Source organism: Uloborus diversus, chromosome 4 (assembly GCF_026930045.1).
Source record: "Uloborus diversus isolate 005 chromosome 4, Udiv.v.3.1, whole genome shotgun sequence".
NCBI classification, from domain to species: Eukaryota; Metazoa; Arthropoda; class Arachnida; order Araneae; family Uloboridae; genus Uloborus; species Uloborus diversus.
Window position 1 is genome coordinate 63,679,435 of NC_072734.1, and position 24,127 is coordinate 63,703,561.

At 33.2% G+C, this 24,127-nt stretch overlaps 1 protein-coding gene across 7 annotated transcripts in view; it reads left to right on the top strand.

The window, feature by feature from the left end:
- The window catches only part of LOC129221316 (protein tramtrack, beta isoform-like), a 215,045-nt gene that overhangs the window by 20,432 nt on the left and 170,486 nt on the right, over positions 1-24,127 (top strand). Inside the window, exon 5 of one of the 7 annotated variants that reach the window (XM_054855779.1) lies at positions 20,838-21,136. The exons of 5 other annotated variants lie outside the window; for them this stretch is intronic. In XM_054855779.1, the coding sequence (XP_054711754.1) occupies positions 20,838-21,121 (284 nt within the window). In that variant the 3' untranslated portion in view covers positions 21,122-21,136. Of the gene's footprint in view, positions 1-20,837; positions 21,137-24,127 lie in introns of those variants that run through there. One more of the 7 variants, XM_054855780.1, reaches the window with a different exon arrangement.

Genomic DNA, 24,127 nt, shown 5'->3' on the forward strand with positions numbered 1-24,127 from the left:
CAAACCTTAAATTTTAAAATTTCGAGCAAATGGTAGAGGGGGAGGAACGCCAAAATATGTCAAATTCAGCTCCTTGCCACATCCTGCATCAAAAATGTAAAAATCATGGTTCTCACGTTTGTAACATATTATTTGAAATAAATTTTTGTGACTCACATGTTTCATACCTTGCTATTTATTCAATCCCAAATGCAAAATTTTGGAAATTCTTTTGGTGTTGCTTGCTTTTATCTTTCTTCTGCATATTGTCAATCTGTTTAGCCCAAAAATAAAATTACACTCTACTTCTATTCCTCTTTGTTTTCTGTCCCACTTGCAACTGAATAGAAGTTGTTGTAATGAGAAATCTATAGTTTTTTTTTTCTTTTAAATTTAAAATAGCTATTTCTCTCAAAGTTAGAACAGGACTAAAACTTTACACTCAAGTATTAAAATAGCAGAGACTGGAAAGTAGAAATGAAGTGCGTTAAATAATTTTATTTATTCTAGAGTCCTTGAAAATAATTAGATAAGTCTTTGAAAATCCTAAGCAAAGTGGGCTCCAATTACTTCTACTGCATATTATTAATCTGTTTAGTCAGGAAAAAAAATATACACTACCTCTATTCCTTTTCGTTTTCTGCACTACTTATATTTAAAAAAAAGTTGCTGTAATGAGAAATCTATAGTTTATTTTTTCTTTCACACTTAAAATGACTGTTTCTTACAAAATTTGAACCATACTGTATAATCTGGTTATCAATTTCTATGTCTACACAATTAACCTTTATAAGGCTTGAAAATGCAGAATTTTATATCCATTTTACAAAATTTTCTCCGGGGGAGAAATCCCCGGCCCTCTAAAATTGGAGCCCTGCATCACTCTCTTGATACCAGCTCCCTCTCTTTAGGTCAATTCAAAAAGGACTGCATGAAAACACGCATTAATGAAAACGACACACAAAAAAGTAAAGCATGGACTTATGCATCACAGGAAACAGACAAAAACATGAGAGTGGGGGGGGGGGGGCAATAAAATTGTTGCTAAAAAAAAAAAATCCTGCCCCCCCAGGAACTCAGTCCTAAATCCGCCTATGATTTATACATAAAACTCAAAAACATATTCAAAAAGGCTAAAAAAAGCAAAAAAGAATAGTTAAAATTTAAAAACTTTACCTCAACAAATTACAAGTGAGTTTTAAAGAGCTATTTATTAATCTTTTTTTTTTTTTTTTTTGGTACCTGTAAGTTATTTACTAACATTTGACCTTATACACATAGTCATATATGTTACATGCTGAGCTACTTGATTAACAAATCCGAAGATCAAGCAAAGGAAACCATTAAAACCTTTAATTTTTAACAATTTGATATTTAATCACAAAATTAATAATGAAATTCCAATGAAAAAAAATGCTTTTGAGAAATGATGTCATAAGAAAAGGAATTTTAAAATACATGTGAAAAAATAAAAATAAAAATTTTGAGGCAGGCTCAGAATATGGAAAGTAATGCTTGAGTCTCAGAAACTTTAAATGTCTGCATTTTCATCGCCAGAGCATTAGAATTCCCCGATTTTTGCTATCTTATGTGTCTCCAACCAAAATTAGTGATAAATTTTCTGTCCTAAAATCTTAAGAAACCCAAGATTAACTAGTATGTTGTGGCCATCACGAAACTTTCTTCTATATTTTTCCTTTTTCTGATCCCTCCCCATGCTTGACGAGGAAGCAATATTCCTAACAAAAACAAAATGACACATGCAAAAACTTGACGACCATCCCAATGTCTGAATTATTGTAAAAGCAAAGCAAAGAGCGAAAATTGAAAGTTACTTTAAAAGCCTTACTTGAATTAATTACAAATATTTTATTTATTAAAAAACATAAGATGGCAACAGTTAAAAATTTTAATTCATTGAGATAATATTTCCGATCATTTCCATACAATTAAAATCACGAGAAATACGCATACGACAATCTATTACGATTTATCTTTCTTATTGTTGCATTAATAAAACTATTTTTATTCGCCAAAAAAGAAAAAAAAAAAAAATCAACACCTCTTGGAGCGATTGGAGTCAAAATTGAACCAAAGCCTGTTTACGTATGGATTCACATATATTCCAAATTTCAAACAGAACGTAGCATTACTTCTTGAGATAGGGCACTCACAATGGAAAAAAAGAACGGGCGATTGCACTACCCCCTTTTTAGCTGTTGACACCAAAATAAAATCAGCTCTTATACCCACTAAGGGCTACTTGTCAAAAAATTTTTGTTTGATTCCGTTCGTTATTTCTTGAGATACAGCAGTCACAATTCACGACAAAAAAACATTCTATAACTCAACCCCCGTTTGAGCTATTGACACCAAAATTGAATCAGCACCTGCTCCAGTTAGGGGCAACATATGGACCAAATTTTGTTTGATTCCGCCAGTTACTTCCTGAGGAATAGCAATCACGCATAACTCAAAAAAGTCCCATTGCTCCACCCCCCTTGGAGGAATTCGCGCCAAAAACCAATGGGCACAAGTTCACATAGGGTCACATATGTGTACCAAATTTCGTTCAATTTCATGCGATAGTTTTTTCTGTAGAGCGGCCACAAAAAACTGGTCACACACAGACGTGACACACACACACACACATACATACACACACACAGACAGACAGACATTTTCCAAAAATAGTCGAAATGAACACAGCACACCTCAAAACATTCGAATCTGTCAAAATTTGAAATTCGAAAGTTTGCACGAATCCAATTCTTTCTTCTATATATTAGATATAGAAGAAAGTAAAAACTGGTGAACAATATTAATTTTTACACATGGCATTTGCTTAGATCAATTCGGATGCAACTAGATTTGACATTTTTGAGTGGGCGTGGCAAGAAACACAGACAAGTCCTCTTCTTCTGAAAACAAAAGATAAGAATGGTTGAAAATAATGGTCAATGCAAAATTTTTGAACTCAAAGGAAACGATCACATAATAAATTAAAACGATTGAATTTTTCAAAAGATTTTGAAATACGCAAAAAATCGGGGCTATATAAAAAAATCGTAAAAACGAGCTCCAAATGCCTAAACTTGAGTGATAATCTGAAAAAACTGCCAAATATGCTGAAAGAACTGCAACATTAAATGCAAAATCGCACTTTTGGCGTAAGTTTGTCCGATTTTGAAGCAGAAAAGTTCATTTAGCAGTCTTTTGGAGCAGTTTGTCACAACTGGCACATCACTGCAAACATGATGAATTTAAGCATTTTTGTACATATTTTGTTGTTTTTTCAGATAAAATGTATCGATCAAACGCTTTGCCCCTCCCCTTCAAAACAAAATATTTTGATGTGACAGGCCTGCAAAAACCCCTCCCTTTATGAAATCCCAGACACGGGCCTGCCCTCATCTATGCCCATAATCGATAACGATGACGGGCTAAGGAAAGATACATATTAAGATCTTTATCGCAAGTAACTTGTATGCTGTGAAACATAAAATAGTTGGGGAATCCTTTAATATTTAAATGGTTTTAATTAAATTAGCAATCAAATAAATCCTAGAGAGGAACAAAGATTATTTTTTAGTGCTAACTGCTTAAAGTTTTAGACACGTATATAGTTTTTCCCCTTTTAGTACGTAGTATTTATATTAAAATAAGGCGAGATTTTGTGATGGTGACATTATTCTATTTCTGAAATACATTTACACTAAAAAGAATAAAATAACAGATTTTTAAAAAAAAAATATTTAGCACTTTTCATAATGCACTCAAAAGGACAAAATAACCTTTCTGGGTCAGAAAGGACAATTTAAGTATTCCTGTAGTTTTCAAAAATTCCAAGAAAATGGCACCACAAATGAAGAAAAGTGTTGCTCAATTTCAAACCAAACTTTCCCATTTAAAAAAATATTCATGTTTCAACACTCAAATTTATAGTTGAAAGCTAGATAATAAGAAATTCTCTACATGACTTAAGCCGCACTTTTCTTCGTTTGTGGTGTCATTTTCTTGGAATAATTGAAAACTACAGGAATACTGAAACTGTCCTTTCTGACCCAGAAAAGTTATTTTATTCTTTTTGAGTGCATTATGAAAAGTGCTTAGTGTTTTTTTTTTAAATTCTGTTATTGATACTTATGGCTTAGACAGGTTTGAAGTGAAAGGTATTAGTTCTTGCATGATTTTGACTAATTACAGAAACTTGAAAATCTTGCAGGTGAATCATGAATTGTGGATCGTTTACAGAAGTTGGGGTTGGGGGGGGGGATTACACACTTCAGGTTTTTGGAAAAACGGGCAGCTAAAAGGAAATCTTTTGCAGCGTTAAAGGTGTTAAATAAGGAGTGAAAATTATAAACATTTTTTTTGTAAAATTTGAAAACATACAAATTTAAAATATTCTTATGTAAATTATTAAAATAAACCAATTGCTTGAAGTTTCAATCTTTTTAAGCAAAAAAAAAAAAAAAAAAAAAGGTATTCAGTGCATTGTACAAACCCATGGCAAGCTTTAGTTTAAAAAGAAAAACAAAAATGTAAATATAAATGATAAATAAATGGGATAGCTTCTGAGGAATTGCTTTTAAATTTTGATTTCTGATTTTTCTCTTTTTTTTTTGAAACAAATCATAAAAACCTTCCATCTAAATGGTGAAAAATATAAGAGCAACAACAGAACAAACAGAACAAAAGTTGAAGTAGAGAGGCAGAGATAGAGAGCAAGATTTAAACTATTGTAATGAAAAGTCACACTAGTAGTTTTTAAATGGTTAAAGGTAAAAAATGTGTGAAAGTTTAGAAGACATGACTTCTCTTCATGAGGCACGATTTTTCAAACAAAATAACCTGAAAAAAGTGACATACAGTGGCTCCCAAAAGTGTTCGTACACTTTGAAATTTTTTAGTAAAACCAAAATAACTCAAAACTGAATTCGAATATAAAGTCCAATATTTTTTCGCATCATTCCTATGCCATTCTAAATATAACCGATTGGTTTTTTTTTCAAAATATTGACGGATCTTCTTTTTGAAATAGGTCAGGAAACGAAGAGACAGAGAAATAACACGCCACAAAAGTCATCGTACACTTAAACATTTTCGAATAAATTCATGATTAAAATTATCATATGCCGCTTTATTAATATTTTTGCATTTTGTTGACCCTTATAAGTCATTTGGCTTTAATTTTTATTTTATTTATTCCATAATATATTGCTTATTATTACTGTAAAATGGCTGGTATTCGTAAAAAACAGCAAACGCCATTCAAAATTTGAATTTTTTTCCCACAGTAGTGGTAAATTGGTTTGAAATATCTCTAAATTAGTTAATTTATTTGTTTGTATAGTAAAGTGCTTGATAAAATGCTTTAAAGAAAGGAATCGGACCGAAGACAAGGTAAGAAAAGGTCAACCGGCAAAGTTGACAAAACGTGATCGTAGATTTAAAGTTAAAATATTCATGAAAAATACACATTTCAGTACTGTAAAAGTTTCTGCAGAGTTAAATAAAACATTTTACATTTAATTTTCACCTAAAATTGTTCGCTAAGTTATTTAGCTGGATTAAATGGGACCTTTTCCCGCAGAAATTTTCTTGGTCGTGCGAAAAACAGAAAGCTTACACTTTTCGTCCCAAAATCAATGATAAATAAGCTAAAAACAGTTTAGAATCATGTCTTACTTACAGATAAAAATTAATTTAACATTTTTGGTTAAATTGTTGTATAACTGTAAGTAGAAGAAAAAATTAGGAACTTAATCTTAAGAACTTAGTTGCATCAGTTAATCAGGACGGTGAAGGTGTTTTAATGTGAGGGTGCATATCAGCATCAGGACTTGGTAGTTTGTAATTTTTTGATGAAATAATGAATAATGCTGTTCCTTTAAATTATTCTAATTGGGAAATTATTCTAATTGGAGTGAGGTCTTAAGCGGGGTTCCTCAAGGATCAGTGTTAGGGCCTGTTTTGTTCATTGTCTTTATGAATGATATTCACAAAAATATTTCTGGGAACATGAATTGTTTTGCTGATGATGTCAAAGTTATGGGGACTGTAGAAAATGAAGAACAAGCAAATCAGCTGCAAGAGGATCTACATCATATTACGGAGTGGGCTGATAAATGGGGTATGGCTGTTAATGTTGGGAAATGTCAAGTGCTACATTTAGGGCATGGAAATAAGTGTACAAGTTATTATTTGCAAGGTTCAGTCATTAGTCAGGCAGACAAAGTTACTGATCTGGGGGTCCTAATAAGTCAGGATTTAAAGTTTAGCCAACAGTGCAGCATTGCTAGCAACAAAGCCAATAAGATGCTTGGGTTTATCAATAGATCTATTTCAAATAAATCTAAAGAAGTTCTTCTGCCCTTATATAGAAGTTTGGTAAGACCCTATTTGGAGTATGCTGTTCAGTTTTGGTCTCCTTATCTTAAGAAAGACATTAATGTATTGGAAAGGGTTCAAAGGCGGGCTACAAGGCTAATAAGTGGACTTTCCCACTTAGATTATGATTCCAGGCTTAGAAGGCTAAAAATGTACAGTCTTAGCAAAGAAGAGACCGAGGGGACATGATTCAGCTGTTTAAATTTATTAAAACGAAAGATGTTACGGGGCTAAAGTTTAGCACTGAAAACAGGACAAGGGGTCATTGTTTTAAGCTATTTAAATCTCAGGCTAACATGGATATTAGGAAAAATTATTATTTTAGCAGGGTAGTGGAACCTTGGAACAGCTTACCGGAAGAGGTGGTAATGAGCAAAGGAGTAGACAGTTTTAAGAGGGCCATTGATCTTCACTGGGGATTGTAAATTGACTAGGACCAGTCTAGCTGGGCCCAGAGCCTGTTGCTGGTCGTCACTTTTGTATTTGTATTTAAATATTTTAAAAACCAACTTCGAACTCTTAGCCAAAAATTTGGTTATTGGAAACAACTTTGTTTTTTTATCAAGATAACGATAAGAAACACACGGTTTTCAACGTTTGCGTCTAGTGCCTCGAAAATTGTCCTAAAATTTAGAAAATACCCCCTCAATCTCCAGATTGTAACTTAATGTAACGTATTTAGAGATATCTGGAGGCTAGATTACGAAAATAGGGCTTTAAAACGAAAATAGAGCTAGAAATAGTAATACTCGAAGTGTGATATAACACTTGCTCAGAAATTATGCTGAAAAAAGAAAGAAAAAGAATGAAATCTATTCCCAGATGTTTAACAGGTGTTATGAATACTGTATGATATTCTACTAAATAATAACTTAATCAAAAGTTAGATAAGTCAATAATATAGAGACATTTTATGAAGTGTACAAAGACTTTTGTGAGATAAAATTTCCGGCACATTTCGGTTTTTGATTTTTAAAAAATTAAGTTTTAATAATTTTTAAAAACTTTTCATGCAGTTTTGTTAAAAATCGATCGTAGATCTTATAATTAAATACCTATTTCGAAATAATAATTCTAACCAATGATTTGGGGCCTATTTCGTTGAAAGTCGTAGGTGTACGAGGACTTTTGGGAGCCATTGTAGGTATCAATCACACATACAAGACAAAAAAAAATCAAAATAATGAATTTTTTTACTGGGGCTGCAGACGTTTGTATTCAAGCAAATAAAAAATGCAAGGGCGAAAAATTAATATTTCAATGTAGGAAATCTTGGACAAACATTTTCCACAATATTTTTAAAAAAAATAAGTATGTAGAGAAGAAGTCAAAGGAAGAGGAGGGAGGGTTTCATTGGACCTAATCTGTTCATTTTACACCCCCAAGGGATTCTTAAAAGTGTGCTTTTGAGACATAGGTTTCGAAAAAAATCCATTGGAAATTCCAAGCCTTCTATTAAATAATCTAAAATTGAGCTTTTGAACTTCAATTTCGGAAAGTTGTCAGGGAGAGTGACGAACGTCATCAAACGTGCAAACCTGTTCACCCTCAGCTTCAATGAGATGACATTTGCCTCCGCAGCTCGGTTTTTCCCTATTCCAGACTATAATGAGGACAGACCTGCAGTCTATGAACTGGATGTGATAACAGGGTTCGTACGCTCCTTCAAAACTTCTCCAATACTCCTTCACTTAGGAAATTTTTTTGAAGGGCCCTTCAAACTCCTTCATTTTGGTTTTAACTCCTTCAAAACTCCTTCTTTTTTAGTTCAAGACTGCATAATCTTCCTCTATTACAGTAACTTATAATACTTTGATTGACAACTAACTTTGTCACAAGGGCGATTTTAATGTAGTAATTTCGTACATTTTTTTTTATTTTTATATAGATGTCATTTACCAATTGATCATAGTTAAGTCATAAAAGTTGAAGGTGAAAATAGTATTAGATGATGACGATGTTTCATAAGTGAAGTAAAACATGCTTAAATGGTGCTTGGCTATTTTTTCAAGTTTTATGATTATTGTTTTTCAATACACCACACTCTCAGCAGCAGAAGTCAGGTTGTTTAATTATTATTTAAATCTTTAAAACTACATAAGCAGATGTACCATATTAAGTGATTGTGTCAAAAAAATAATTGTTTAGTAAATAGCAATTATGATATTGTAAAAAGGGTCTTCCACAAGTGATGTCATGCCTTGAGGAGGAGACAGGTTCATTAAATTGTGACAAGGGGAAGAGAGAGGGTGACAAAATGTGACATCACACAGTTATTATTTGTAGAAAGTATAATGTGTGTGTGTGTGACAAGAGGAGGAGTTAGGTGAAGTGTGACACTCAGTGATAAAGGGGGAAGGGGGTCAAATATGCTGAAAAAAGTGTGACATCTATAATGAGACAGCCCATTAGTACTCCTTCAAAATCACATTTTACTCCTTCAAAACTCCTTCATTTTATTTCTGAAATTGAGTATGAACCCTGGATAACTAGGCTGTCGCTAAGTTGCATATAGTTTTGCCTTAGACCTGACCTTGGCTAGGTAACTTACTGCTTAGTACCCAAGCTTTACCTTCAATTTACGAGTTGAACTGCACCATGTCTGCGGACTCTTGCTGATGAGATAAATTTACTTTTTCTACGACTTTGTTGGCACTCTCAGCTTCAATGAGAGGGCATCTACGTCCAGTTCGGTTATTTCCTATTCCAGACTGATGAATCCATAATAAAGATGAAACTGCAGTCCCTGGCTGGCATTACCTGGCTGTCGGTATTTTGCACCATCGAAGAGGGTCTAAAAATGCATTCTTTAAACTTCAGTTTAAGTTTGAAATTTTTCTGGGGAAAGATTCCTCTATCTCACCCTTTCACATAACATCTTCAAAGATATCGTACAATTGCCCAGTTATGATTTCAATTTTGAAAACTCTCCTGAACCTTCCCTTTCCCATCATTAAAGATCATCTTTTGTTTTGAGGACTTTTATTCAGAGGAATTCTTCGGGAGAGTCAATTAACTCTTCTTATCCTAACAACATCAAAGTTCGTCTGCGTTTTTGGAGCTTATTTTCCAAAGAATTTAGGTGGAGATTTCTCCAATCTCATCTGTTCTCCTAACTAAGCAAAGATAGCCTTCAAATATGTGTTTAGGATGAAATATTTCCCAGTTATATTACTGTTTCCTGACCTACCTGTGTAGCCAGTAGTGGACCTAGGTTTTGCGGGGCCCTAATTAAATAACATTAATGATTGTATTAATTACATGGATGTCCATTGCACCATTGCAAGAGTGATGTCCCCCTCCCCTCTGAACAAGATTCCTAGAAAAAATAGAAAAAGATCCCTAGAAACAGACCTTCAAAGATTTCAATGACTCAGCCACGCCTATCGCCTGGTGGACACCTCTGTTAATCTTTACTAATAATAAAGCTGAAAGTCTGTCTGTCAGGATCTCTGTGACTCGCATAACGCCTAGACCGTTCAGCCGATTTTCATGAAATTTGGCACAAAGTTAGTTTGTAGCATAGGGGTGTGCTCCTTAAAGCGATTTTTCGAAAACTCGATGTGGTTCTTTTTCTATTCCAATTTTAAAAACCAAATTATCATAAGATGGATGAGTAAATTACGAAATTATCATAACATGGAACTGTAACATAGGCACAGGCCAACTGGCGAGAAAATTCACCATATATTATTTGTAAATATGCAGGCGAACCAAAAGGCATTTTAATTTTCTATTACGGGCAAAGCCGTGCGGGTACCACTAGTTATAAACAAAAGAAGTGTATTTTAATATAATTTAATCCTAATTATACCTAATTTAAATTAATGAAACACTTTTTTCTCGATACTATCCCCACATATACATTTAGGATTGATTTTGGAGAGGGGAGTGTCAGGAGAGTAATTCAAGGACCACCTTAAATAAAGTATAGAATATCCTCAGTTTGAGGGGCCTGGTGGTTTCTTTCCTGGGAAATATTTTTAAAAATAGATATAAAATTCCGCCTTATAAAGGATAATTTTAACTGCAAAACTGCTTTAAACTTGTAAAAAAAACTCTTGTTTTAAGTTTTTTTTAAAAAAATGCTGTGGATTTCTTTTTTTAACAGTATTTTTTCGAATACAAGTAGTGTGGAAAACAAAAAAGGTACAGCAATATTTTTTTACTCATGTTCAACAGACAAATAGTATGCAGTAGAAGTAAGATAAAAGCATGCAATAACATAAGAACTTCCAAAATACTGAATTTTGAATCAAATAACTAACAAGATATAAAACATATTAAACACAAAAAAGTATTGCAAGCAATACATTATAAACATGCCGGATATAATAAGGAGCTGAATTCGGCACAGTTTAGTCTTCCCCCCTTCCCTCTTATTTGCTAGAAGTTTTCAAATTCAAGTTTTTTTTAGTACATTTTCCTAAATGTTCAAGACTTTCAAGTACTTGAAAATGAAATGTATTTGTTTTTCTTCAGGTGTTTAATTTTTTTAAGAACAAATCATATAATACTAGGGGGCTATCACTCCCTGCTTGCTAAAGCTTGCCAATCCTCAGAACAGCTCACACAGTTCCTTCGGATTGCTTTACAATCCGAGCTTGCTCACCGCTCGCTTGCCGATACGCTTGCTCACCGGTCACCAAAATATTAGTCTAGCTTTATTTGTATTAAAAAAGTGTATTTTTTTTTTTCATATGAATCTCATAGCACTTATGATTTTCATACATTTAAAGTGGACAATTACTTTGACATGCAACTCGTGCATTAGATTATTATAAAGCATAAGTTTGCAATTCCAGTATCTTTTGAGAGAAGTATGCAAGGGAACATAACTAACATTTGTACTAAAATAAAAAAATTTTGAAAAAAAAAATCGAACCAACTTGAAAATTGCTCTAAAAAGGGAAAAATAATTTTTCTTTTAACCCATCAATAACACTGTTAAACATAATTTTTGAAGTTATCGCAAAAACAAAAAGTAAAATCCAGTGTAACCATGCTTCATTTATATATATTTTTTTTCAGAAAATCATCGAAAGTTAGAAACGAAACATTACATCCATTACATCGTTACTCAAATATGCTGTTATCAACGCATAAAGTATATGTGGTAGTGAAGAAACTGGGCCTGGTATAATTTATAGTTGTAGTTGGGGGGGGGGGGGGGGGGTAGTTATGGCTGTGAATGATGTTATCTACTGTTTTTGTGCCAACTTCAAAAATTATGTTTAAAAGTATTATTGAGGATGTTTAAAGAAAAATTATTTTTCACTTTTTAGAGCAACTTGAACTTGGTTCTATTTTTTTTTTCAAAATTTTTTTTACTTAATTCTTTTTAGTGTAAATATTTCAGAAAGAGTAAAAAGTTACCATCACGAAACTTCACCTTATTTTTTTCACAAAAATGCTCCTTACTTAAAAAAAAAAATTGAATTTTGTCATCTTGAATTCAAATTATGTTTTTCGCAATCACGAGTGTGTGTGTATATGTAAGCGTGTGTGTTTGTGTGTCGTGGGTATGTGTGTGTGTAGGCATGTGTGTTTGTGTCTGTGTGCAGGCATGAGTGTGTGGGTAGTTATGTGTATGTGTTTGTGTATGTGTGTAGGTGCGTGTATGTATGCGTGTAAGTGTAGGATATTGACGAAACCTGGAGACGGTTTTTGCTAGAGGTGCAGCATCATGAGGACCCGGTCGACAGGATGCTGTGGAGGATGGCGGTGGGAAAAATGATAGGACATCAAAAACAGTCAAATGAAAGCAATAAGCAATCGTGATTGCTCAAAAAAAAAAACTATAAGCACGCCTTAAACTTTAAGCAATTGGCACTAAAAATTTATCTTTGTTCCTCTCTGGAATTCATTTTTGTGTGAATTTAATAATGACTATTTGAATATTAAGTTTTCCCTAACTAATTAACTTTTCACTGCATGTAAGTTGCTTGTGAGGCAATCCTGTATCTCCTTACTTAGCCCAGATCATCTGCTACACTGTAAAAAAAATTCGGAAACGTTTCTGAGTATATCGTGCAGCTGCGGTTCATGAAATTTTCAAAAACGTTTCTGAGTATTTCGGAATTTTCTTTCTGTAATGTCCGGAAACGTGTCTGAGTATTTCGGAATCCTCTTTCTGTAATGTCCAGAAACGTGTCTGAGTATTTCGGAATCCTCTTTCTATAATTTCCAGAAATGTTTCTGAGTATTTTGGAATCCTCTTTCTGTAATTTTCAGAAACGTTTCTGAGTATTTCGGAATCCTCTTTCCGTAATTTCCAGAAATGTTTCTGAGTATTCTGTGCAGCTGTGGTTCATGAAAGTTTCGAAAACGTTTCCGAGTATTTCGGAATTCTCCAAACAATTTTCAAAAACGTTTCTGATAATTTCAAAATTCTTTTTCCGTTTTTTTTTCTAAAAAATAATTTTTTACTATAGTATTGCATGCCATATCAGTTTCAATTCTTTCATATCTAAGAGCAATGAAACAAGCAATTTTAGAATCATTCGTGGATTTTTTTTTTCTGAATTTCTAATGACAAATAGCATTGTTAACAGCATAACATATGCACAGTTATAAATTTTTGAAAATTTATGAAATAATATAGTAGTTTCATTCATAATCACAAAATCGTCGGGGGAGGGAAGGGGAGTACTTTCTCAAAAGTGGGATTGTTTGTTAAACAATATTAAACTTCAGTTTTTCTCTCAATATTTTCAAGACAAAATTATCAACATATTGTATTTTTAATGCAGAACTTAAAAACATATCTTGTATCAAACTTGATAGCTTTTATTTTCGGATAAAATTTGACAGAACTTACCTACACTTTGCGTTCCGAAATGCGTTCACATCAAGTCAATTTCTTTGACTAACAAAGTGTACCGAAAAGTACCAACAGAGAAATTGAATTTAAATATGACACCAAAGTCCCCCTGCTGGAACCATTTGGGTTTATTCTTCTGTTCTTGCCCTTTTCCAGTTCATCACAAATATAGATACTTAATCAAAATAGGTTACTGATTTTATTTTTAGAGTGTGCGCAAAATGCATTATATATTTTATTTATTAAAACATTGAACTCTAGTACATGATTATTCCATTTCATATATACGAGAGTCCCCCCCCCCACACCATAAGAGTGATGGTGCACCCATAAAATGATATAAAGCGCCCCCCCCCTTGAAAAAAGCAACCCCTTGAAAATGTCAATGGCACAGTCTGCGTGGTGAACGCCCCTCGTCTTCTCCCCATATGTGCATTGCATATTAATGACATAGTATTTAAAAAATGATCACTTTTAAAACGATGACATGAAATAATATTACTTTTTATTTCGGCATGTAAATGCAGCTGTTCCATTTTTGCCTCTGACTCATTCCTCCTGACTGTCCTACGTTAAACTAGTATATCCACGAAGGAAATGTTATTTTCGGAACAACTAATGTCAAGGAATTTTTTTATTGTTAACCACATTTAACAAAATGAATAAGCAGATGAATTAATTGCATAACTATGTTCTTACTAATAGATAACATGGTCATTTTCTAATGGTATAAATATTTTTAAATGAATGAATAAATTATAATAAAAAAAGATAAATTATACCGGCACATTTTTTGTGAAGCATATTACAATACTAGAAAATATTTGCATTACCATATTTCTAATGAATTAAACAATTGATTTTTTTTCTTTTTGAACCAAAATGTATGTACATCCAAGTATTTCGAAATAACTTTTCTGTGATTGCTTCTCAAATATAAATCTTACTTCTTTTGCGTAATTAATCAGTTTCAGTTGGTTACAACAAATAGTACACCGCGCACATAGGCATGTAGGATAACTTTAAATTAATTCGATAAACCCAAAAACAGTTACAATTGGAGCCTCATCAAATGCAAATCAACAAAAATATAAATGTATATAACAACATGTTTTAAAATATTCATTAATACTTACAAGTGAACATGAGCAGAAGAAAATCTAAGTACCTCCATTACAACTGAATAAGTAATCCAAAGGGTTTCGTTTCATTAAGTATAAACACGGGTGTTGAAACTATTCACGCTTGAACACACAATATATATCTAATTATGGTCGCATTGGAAATTGTAAAGAAGCCAATGGTTATTAACTAACTTAATAGCTGCGTACATCGTCTAAAAAATCAAGGGCAGTCCAAAATGCAAAGGCGTAAAATTAGTTTCGACACATTTTACTACTCTCTAGACATGAAATAACAAGCAATCCAATGCTAAACAGTTGCTGACTGCAGCAACCATAGATAAGAAAAAAAGAAGTTCTCGTTATTTCCGACTCATTGGCGCCTGTGTTGGAAGGATGAAATTGGTTTCGAAGTGTTGCATCATCACTTCCGCTTCTAGATATCTTGAAATAACAAAAAGCTTTCTGAATATTGAGGTGTTCGCTATTGGATGAAGGATTCCTACTATTTCGGAAACGTTTCCGATATATCTAGAAACGTTTCCGAAATTTGTTACAGTGTATTGGCATGATGATAACGATAAATATACTATTATATATATATATATATATATATATATATAGTTGAGGCAAACTGTGTTAGCTAGCACTGTGAAGGCTAAGCATATCCTAATCACTGTATTACTTCACTTCCAGGTTAGGTTTACCCCTCACTATAGAGCAATGACACTGAGGAAACTTGATGCTTGCTTCAGAGAAGCCTTCATTGAAAATTATCCCCACAATTACTATTTATAATATTGTTGTATGCACCAAATTTTTGAAACAAAGGGCTTTATATTTAATCATTTAATAGGGAAATTGCAAGAAATTTACTGATTTTTGACCATAACTTTTTTCTAAAGATCAAATATGGTCACTAGGTGAGGCACTGTAAGTGACAAAAAAAAACATACATACCGGATGAACTGATAACTGCCTCTTTTTTGAAGTCAGTTAATTACAAACATAATATAATCTTTGTTTCCTTTTCTTTACTGAATGCAAAAGAGATTGCAGTGAAAAAAACCCAACAATGTTTACACACTGTAAAGACTAAGCAGTTTAAAAACATTTCATGTTCACTCCTATGTTCAGTGTCAAAATATGTGTGTGTATATGTTTTAAAATGTAACAGTTGCAAAGAGCAAGCAACTTCTGGCATGCTCTGAAAGCAGTGATTTAGTAAAATAATATTAGAATGAGTGTTCTAAGAGTCAAAGAACCAAACCCAGTGGCACGACAGCTTATGAGTGCCAAGGCCTACCGTACCCATCTCACTCCTTCTGATCAAGGGCTCGGGGGTGCTAGGCAGATGTTCCGGTTAAGAGGTCATCCTAACGTTGAACCCTTAGGATTTAGTTCCCAAGCATGCTTCGTACTCATTTTATCAACTAACAGAAGGGATGAATGGCTGAATCAATCATGCCCCACCTGGAGATTGAACCGGAGCCTTAACCGTGGAAGCGCTACCACTGAGCCACTGGGCTTCTGAGCACTTGAATATAATTTATGAGTCTTTAGATGAAAGATCCAAACGCAGATCAATCAGAAATGCTGCCGATAGACTAAGGTGCATAAATGCACACCGTGTACTTCAAATCGAAAGAATTCCGCAAGTGTTTCCGAACATGTTTATGGATTAATCATGCACTTTACTGGAGAAAAAGAGTTGACCTAAGACTGATAATTATGAAACTGAAAAAAAATGTTATTGTAGCGAAAAAAAATAGTGATAATTATATAACACTAATATTTATGTCATACATTGGATACCACACTTATTTCATCTGATAGTAGTGTGCCTTATAAACTCAAATGTAAACAATTTCCTGTTAGATTAGCCTTCCTAATGACTATAAATAAAGCAAAGGGTCAAAATGATTTTGTGAAAACATATTAGCAGTAATATCAGGTTTCAGGATTCAATTTGTTGCTTAACTTTGTCACTGTAGTTCAGTTCTTATCATCAATGCATTGCAAAATTAAGTGACATGTTTTGCAATGAGATTGTCCAGTAATTTCATTTAGTCTATGTGGAATAACATAATACACTGAAGCACCGTTTATACGGATTTTTTATACGTTTTTAAATTGGTCTCTGGAGAGTCTAATATACATTAACTTATACCAATTATACATTTTTTCATTTTTATGCTTTTTTCATACAGTCCCTTCAAATACGTATAAACGGTGCTTCACTGTACATACAAAAATGTGGTTGGAAAAAAAAATTCAATATTTACAGGTTGCAGTTAGTAAAGCTTGACCATGAAAAGAAGGCTACTGACCTTGAAGCGAAACATCATTTGTAATAGGTAGAATCTGCCAGAAAGCACCGAATAGTAAGAGGCATGGTCTCCCTAATTCTATCTATTCCAGAATAATAACTAACAACCTATTACAAATGATGTTTTTGCATCAAGGTCATCCGCCTTTTTTTCGTGGTCAAGCTATAGTTGGACTGGTTTTTACTTCCTTTTACAAAAAAGGAAGTATTGTATTCGCGAAAAAATTTTCACTCAAAAATCGCCCTTAATTTCCATTTTGCTCACCCCCAAATGAATGTTGAGTTTTTTTTTCGATTCGACCACATGCGGAAAAGTGCCTAAGAATGTATAGACACGCGAAATATCCATTTTGACCATCACCGAGGTAATTACAACGACTTTTCTCGTGACGTCTGTATGTATGTGCGTATGTGTGTATGTGCGTATGTGCGTATGTGCGTATGTGCGTATGTATCTCGCATAACTCAAAAATGGTATGCCCTAGAAAGTTGAAATTTGGTACATAGACTCGTAGTGGGGTCTAGTTGTGCACCTCCCCTTTTGGTTGCTTTCGGATGTTCCTAAGGGGGTCTTTTGCACCTTTTTGGGGGGAAATCATTGTTAATTTCGATGTAAACTCAAGTGGCGTTATAATTTGTCGGACACTTGGCGATATATCGCCAGTCTTTTGGTCGCCAAGTTTTGTCGCCAACTTGGCGACAAATTTGGCGGAGTTTTTTTTTTTTTTTTGGTTTCAATTTGGCCATTGTTGGTGATATTTAGAGAATAAATATTGAATCACATTAAAATAGCGAATAATGGGGAAATGACATTAAATTGGAGTAAAAGGAAGTCATGTGATGCACACATCAGCTCGTTTGGTAAAGGAGTCAAAGTCGAAGGTTTAAAATTTCAAGAGACAGAGTCGGTAATTTTCCAGGGGCGGATGGGGCCGGCAGGCAGCTGGGTATTTGCCCGGTAGGCCGCCTCTGTTTGGGCCGCATTGAATTTTACAACAGAATATCAGAAAAAAAATTTCCTCCTTTTTTTTTTCTTCCTTTAAAAAGAAAAATATGTAAATATCTTTGGCAATATTATAATATTCCTGCACATTTCTCATCAACTTACAAGAAAATCGCTGCAAGAAAATTAATAGCTGCAAAATGAAAAAAATAAAAAAAACCTCTACAGACTCATATTGTAATAAGATATTTTTCTGTATGTCGGTAAATTCATTGGCCCATAAGATAATTTTGTAGCATAACTGTCCAGGAGCTTCTAAGGCCCTAACAGCTGCCGGTCGTTCGTAGGGAACAAGAAACATGTCAAGGTCGTCGCCTGGGAAGGCTGCCAATTTTAATTTAGTGATGAAAAAAAAAAGAAAAAGAAATAAAACGTTCTCCGTAGGAAAAAGGTGGAGTATTAAAAAACAACTCGTTTAGATCCAGTGACAAAAAGTTTTTCATTTTGGAAGAAAATGCGACGTTTGTTTGTATATCGAGCAATTAAACTTTTAAACATTAGTTAGGAACGTCTACGATTCTTTATCATAATTTACCTTACTGAAGGCCGCCTAAATGTATATTACGAACATTTGTTTTTAACGAAAAAGAGTATTCAGTACATAGTAAAAACCAGTGGTTGGAAAAACTACTTTTCTTTTGTAGCGAACTACAATTACAACTACTTTATTCCAAATGTAGTTAACTACAACTACAACTACTTTATTCCAAATGTAGTTAACTACAACTTCAACTACTTTTTTCAAAATGTAGCAGCTACATACTACTTTTAAAAAGTATAGTCACTACTTCGCTACTTTTAAAAAAATAAATAAATAAAAAGCATACACATACAAACCGATTGGGAATTGAACGAAACAAATCGAGAAGGGGTTTAGATTAATAAATTGGCTTATTTGAACAGATGGAATGTTACTAAGGATTATTTATTCTTTCTTTCCTTTACTGAGCCAATTTGTCAATCCCCAACATTTTTTTTTTAATGACAACCAGTAAAAACTGGATGTTATTTAAATACTCTAATTTTATAATAATTTGAGTAATATATTAACCCATAACAGGGGAGGTGAGATCTCATAGACCGCCGCTTTTCAGTCCGATTGAATAGTTTTTCCCAATAGCTTTTCGTTTTGTGACCTTGAACATCCCCTTGCTTATCAGTATCTTTTGGCATGTGCATCTGGTTTAAATTTCATCTCATTCTTTAGGAGCGGTCTGTGAGACCTCACCTTCCTTTCAGTGTTACAACTTTCGGCAGTAGTAGACACGGCTTTTAACGTTTGCACCGCTAATATGGATTTATTTATATGATCCACGTTATGCGGAAGAGATGTAAACTGTTTGAAATAAGGTTGCTATTTGTTTAAAATGTTCTTAAAAGGTACGCAATGAATGTTAAAGGGACAATGAGAGCTTAATTATTTCTGGAAATACGACGCAACATACTAATAGTTTAGGTGATGTCAAAATTTTTCAGTAAGGTGATATAATCAATTTTCCGGTGTTAAAATGTTCTTTGTGTGTTTAATTACTAAAATGAAATCATTAATAAATAACAGATTCATTTTTATTGCGAGTACTACGTTATTTACTGCAGCATGTGATTTTTCTAGAAAAAACGTAAGACTCTAGCAAAATGTCCCCGGAAAAGGTGTATTTCGATTAAAAATTCAAAAATATTTTTTTCCCTTGCTAATAAAAGCTCAAAGAACATGTAAGGCAAATTACAGGAATGTATCTTATACACACAGTTTTATAGAAAATTTTAAATAGAGCAGTCTCTGAGACCTCACGTCTTCTGTTACGTCCTACTTTTTCACCTCCCCTGTTACGGGTTAAACTACTTGCACATGCATTGACAGTTAGATTTGTTCATTAAAGTTATTCGTGTGATTAGATTTTGTGTTTATGCCTTCCAAGCAAGTTATCCCTAAAAAAGTACTACCCTCCCTTTGAAATGAGTAAAAATTTTACATTTGACCTTGAATTAAAGCCTTGTGCCATTATTTTAATTATCAAATTACAGCTATATACTGCCATGTGCAGGTAAACAGCAGTATCTGCAGAAATGAGTTTTCGAGATATTTCAAGAAACGGGTTTTGGATTCAGTACTAACAATAGGGAAATGTTGGAATTAGACGTCTTTCTCGCGCCTTTTTTTCAGTGAAAACCAAATAAGCGAGCTTGTATAATAAAGAATGTACAATAGAAGACAAAAATGTAAAACAATGAAAAATGAAAAATTTGCAGTTACCACCCTTTACCTGCACACGGCAGTATACTTAGCATATGAGACTATTATTTTAAGTACTTCTAACACCAAAATGTAAAACTAACTCATGAATGTAATTCAAATAGATCTGGGCCAAAATTTAAAGGTGAAAAGTCTTTTTTTTTTTTGACTACAAAAACAACTTTTAATGACATCTAATGAAATCAAAGGTCAAGATTAGAGGAAAAATAAAAGTGGTTTCAAACATTTTTCATGTGCAGCTTTTAGGGATATGAGCTTCAAAAACATTAAAAATGGTCAAGCACAGCCAACTCATGAATCTGTATGGATTGACCCAAAATGGAATTTAGGCTGAAATTTGAGAACAAAGACTAAGAAGCAAAATTAAAAAGATATTTTCAAAAACTAAGCAAGGTTTGTGTTTTGAGTTCAGCCATGATAAGTCTTTATCTGATGGATATAAATAAACGATTTAATGAATTAAATAAGCTGTTTTTGTCTATGTGCGCCTCAGGCCCGGATTAAGCGGGCGTGCAACGCGTGTCCCGCACATGGGCGCCAGGCTAAAGGGACGCCAAATTCAGAATTATCGTTCTAAATTTCTTTGCAGTTTTTTTCCTGAAGTTAAGCAACAAGCATTTAAGTATACATCAAGCAATTTAGAGGGGAACAAGCAATTAAATGTGTTATAATTTTTTCGCTGAAAAATTTAGGATCTTCCCATGAGAGAAAAAATTTATCAAAAAGCCTACAGTTGTCAGTTATAATGATAAAAACATGGGAGCAGTACAAAATTATAGACCAATATCTTGGAGATTACTTTGTTGTTCAAAAAGGAGGAAAGAATTATTGCAAGAAATTTTATTTTCATTTATTGGATCAAACTGTTTAAAACTCCTTTCTTTACAAAAAACAAAGGGGTAGAAAATCCTATTTGATGTTTCGATTATCTTTAGCAGATGAACTTATTGAACAGTATTGGACATCAGATCCCATTCCAAAAAGAGGCCGAAGAAGCTCGGAGGATAATCTTAATCGTTTGGTCGGGAGACACTTTCTTAGACAGATACCTTCCACTGATAGGAAAAGACAGCCATGTAGAGAATGTAAAGTTTGTTGTTCCAGAAGAGATGCAAACAATAAGAGATGTAGGAAGGAAACTCGGTACTACTGTCCAGATTGTGAAGTTGGTCTCTGCATCACATGCTTTGAAATTTATCATACAAGAAAAAAATACTAATGTTTAATAAAATTATGTGTAAGTATAACACAATTCTCTGTTTTAGTGTTTAAAACACATACTTTTAAATTTTCTTTGTAGACTGGAAAACCAACATTCAGTCTCAATAACCCTGAATCCTGAATGTTTGCCTCTCCTAAAAGATTAATTTTTTTAAAATTCAAGCAAAACAGAACTCCATTACTAGTCAAAAAAGAATACATATTTTGAAAAATAGGTTATTTTATGACCGTTTATAATAACATCCTTAAGGGGTTAATGGTATTTCAAAAAAAAAAGGGGGGGGGGGTTGGATGTCCGATGTGCTTTTTTGGCCAGTCTCAAAAATGAATGATCAAAAACCTGATTTTAGATCATGTTCAGCAAGGTTAGTGGGGACGGAGTTCAATGACATATCCCCTGGCACTTTTTTGAAATTGAAGTTTCAAAAATGCAATTTTAAACAATTTTCGATTGTGCAAGAGGGGGGAGGGGGTACTCCCCTAGAAATTTTTCAAGATTGAAGTCTCAAAAGTGTGACTTTAGGTTACCTTAGTAGTAGGGATGGAGTTCAGGAACTCTCTCCAGGGAAAATTTTTCAATTCCAAAACCACAATTTTTAACAATCTTCAATGAGGTGGGAGTTGGGAGGGGGAGGTCATCTAATTTAAAAAACTACAAATTGAAGTCCTAAAATCGGAATTGCAAGACTATCTTTGATGATCTTAGGGATGCAATCCGGTTTGGGACTATCCCCCAGAGTATTTTTGGAAAAGAATTGCGAAATACACTACGTCACTGTAAGCAAGGTTCATTGATTTAAGTCAGCCTGATATAAATCATGATGAAAGTTAAATGTTATTTGAATCATGTATTTGATTTAAAACTAATCTACTTATACCTTAAAAAATAGCTGCTGGCATGAAATGAAAATAACTAAAAAGTTTTTATTCATCTGTTGTTTGAAATACATTATGTTTATAACTGAGGCAGTGAGAAGCAAAGGGATGCAAATGGCAAAATTAAAAATTTGGAGATAACCAGTACAAATGGTAGTGAACCTCTCCTCTGTTTTGGGACAAGAAACAGTACTAGTGGTCCTGGTAAGTTCTGTTATACAGGATGACTTAAAAAAGGTTTCAGTGAAAGCCTACCTAGGACTGCATCTTTAAACGCGTTTTACTCAAAACTTGAAAATGTACACTTACCTACATCTCTTTGCTTCTCACTATTTCAAATGTAAAATAATTAATGTCTTCAAATTTTTGAAGATTAAAAAAATAAATAAATAGCAAAAACATAATTTAAATTAAAAATCCAATTTTTTGGATTAAAAAAGAAAAAAAAAATCAAACTCTGGTTGTTAGTCATATTTGATGACATTAGGATATGGTTTAGACTTAAGAGACTCTGCTCCGGAAGTTTTCCAATATTGAACTTCTGAAAACACTTTTTTAGGCTACCTGAAAGAATGCAATTAGGTTTAAGGACTCCTTCTCTCCCCCTGTTTGGAAACTTTCTTTTTGTTTGTTTATTTTAAATAAAAACGTGTGAAACCCTCTGGTAGCTTTGTTTTCCGAAAACACGTTTGACTGCTTTGTGGACTAAATATCTGACTGCTTGATATTGGAAATTTTTAGTTTCCTCCCTGATATATAAATTTTTGTTTGAAATCCATATTTTCCAGCACCCCAGAAAAAAACTTTTTGCATTTTTATTGACATGGTATTTTGCAGGGACCCCTGCAGTCATTTTTTAAATTTTACTTTAGCAGTGTAATTGAGAGAGAGAGAGATTCAATCAATAACCAAGTGTGACAAAACTTAAAATACTTCCTGCTTTTTTGTAAATAACATTATTGATAATAAATTTTCTTTTTCTTTTGAACTTTATTCAACAAATAAATATTCAAAATACATAAAACAAGTGCAAATTAGCAATTTTTTTTTTTTAAATATTTTTTTAAAATCAGTCTTCACTCCTCCCCCTCCCTCTTCTTCTCTTCTTCAAAAAAAAAAAAAAAAACACAGTTCCTGTAATTAGCTGTATAATGTTTCATTAAAGAATAACTGCCATTAATTTTAAATTTATCAAAATTATAGAAACTCATCAATTGTGTATAGTTAACATTATTTTCAATAAAACAAAACATTTATTACAAGTATAAACTCATTTATTGAAGATTTATGCTACACAATTTGTAACATTATTTGCTTGCACAAATGCAGAATTATTAGTTTCCTTCAGTGGCGTAGCTAAACCCGACTTTCGGGGGGGTTACTTCTCATATATATATATACAGTCGAACCTCGTTATCACGACACCTTTGGGACTGTCAACAAAGTGTCGTCGTAGCCGGAGCGACGTCATAACCGGAATATTTAAAAATTCATAATTAAACATTAGTTAACATTAAAATTAGATTTAATGAAAAAAATAGTAGTATCTATATATACATTTTAAATTAGATTTAACTAATGTAAATTTGAATTATTGGTAGATATAACAAAAATATTTTTTTCTTAAAAAAATCTTCACTTATTATTATTATTTTTTGTGTAACTAAAAACTTTTCTAACTAAATAACTTTTCAATAGCATTTTTAACACTCCTCTTTTCCACGAAAGTATCAGCAAGAAAGAAACTAATTCAAGACTCTCCACCTGCTTTGAATTCCTTTCTATTGTCCCTCTTGTCAAAGTATGAAACCTGTACCTTTCAGAACTTATCTACTCGCCCCCCACCATTCTTGAGGTGTCATGCCTGGTCAAACCTCTTGCAGAGTCCGAAGTTCCTACAACAAACATTTCCTGATGTTTTCATTATTTTACAGAAAATTTAACAATTGCAAAGAAATATTTGATCCAGTCGGCGCTGTTCGAAGTGTCGCCGTAACCGGAGGTGCACCAAAAAGACTGTCGTAAAATCCGGAGCTACTTAACGTTAAAATTATGTGGCATAGGTTCGGGACTTTGAAAAAGTGACGTGACATCCGGAGTGTCGTGAAATCCGGGTGTCGCGATAACG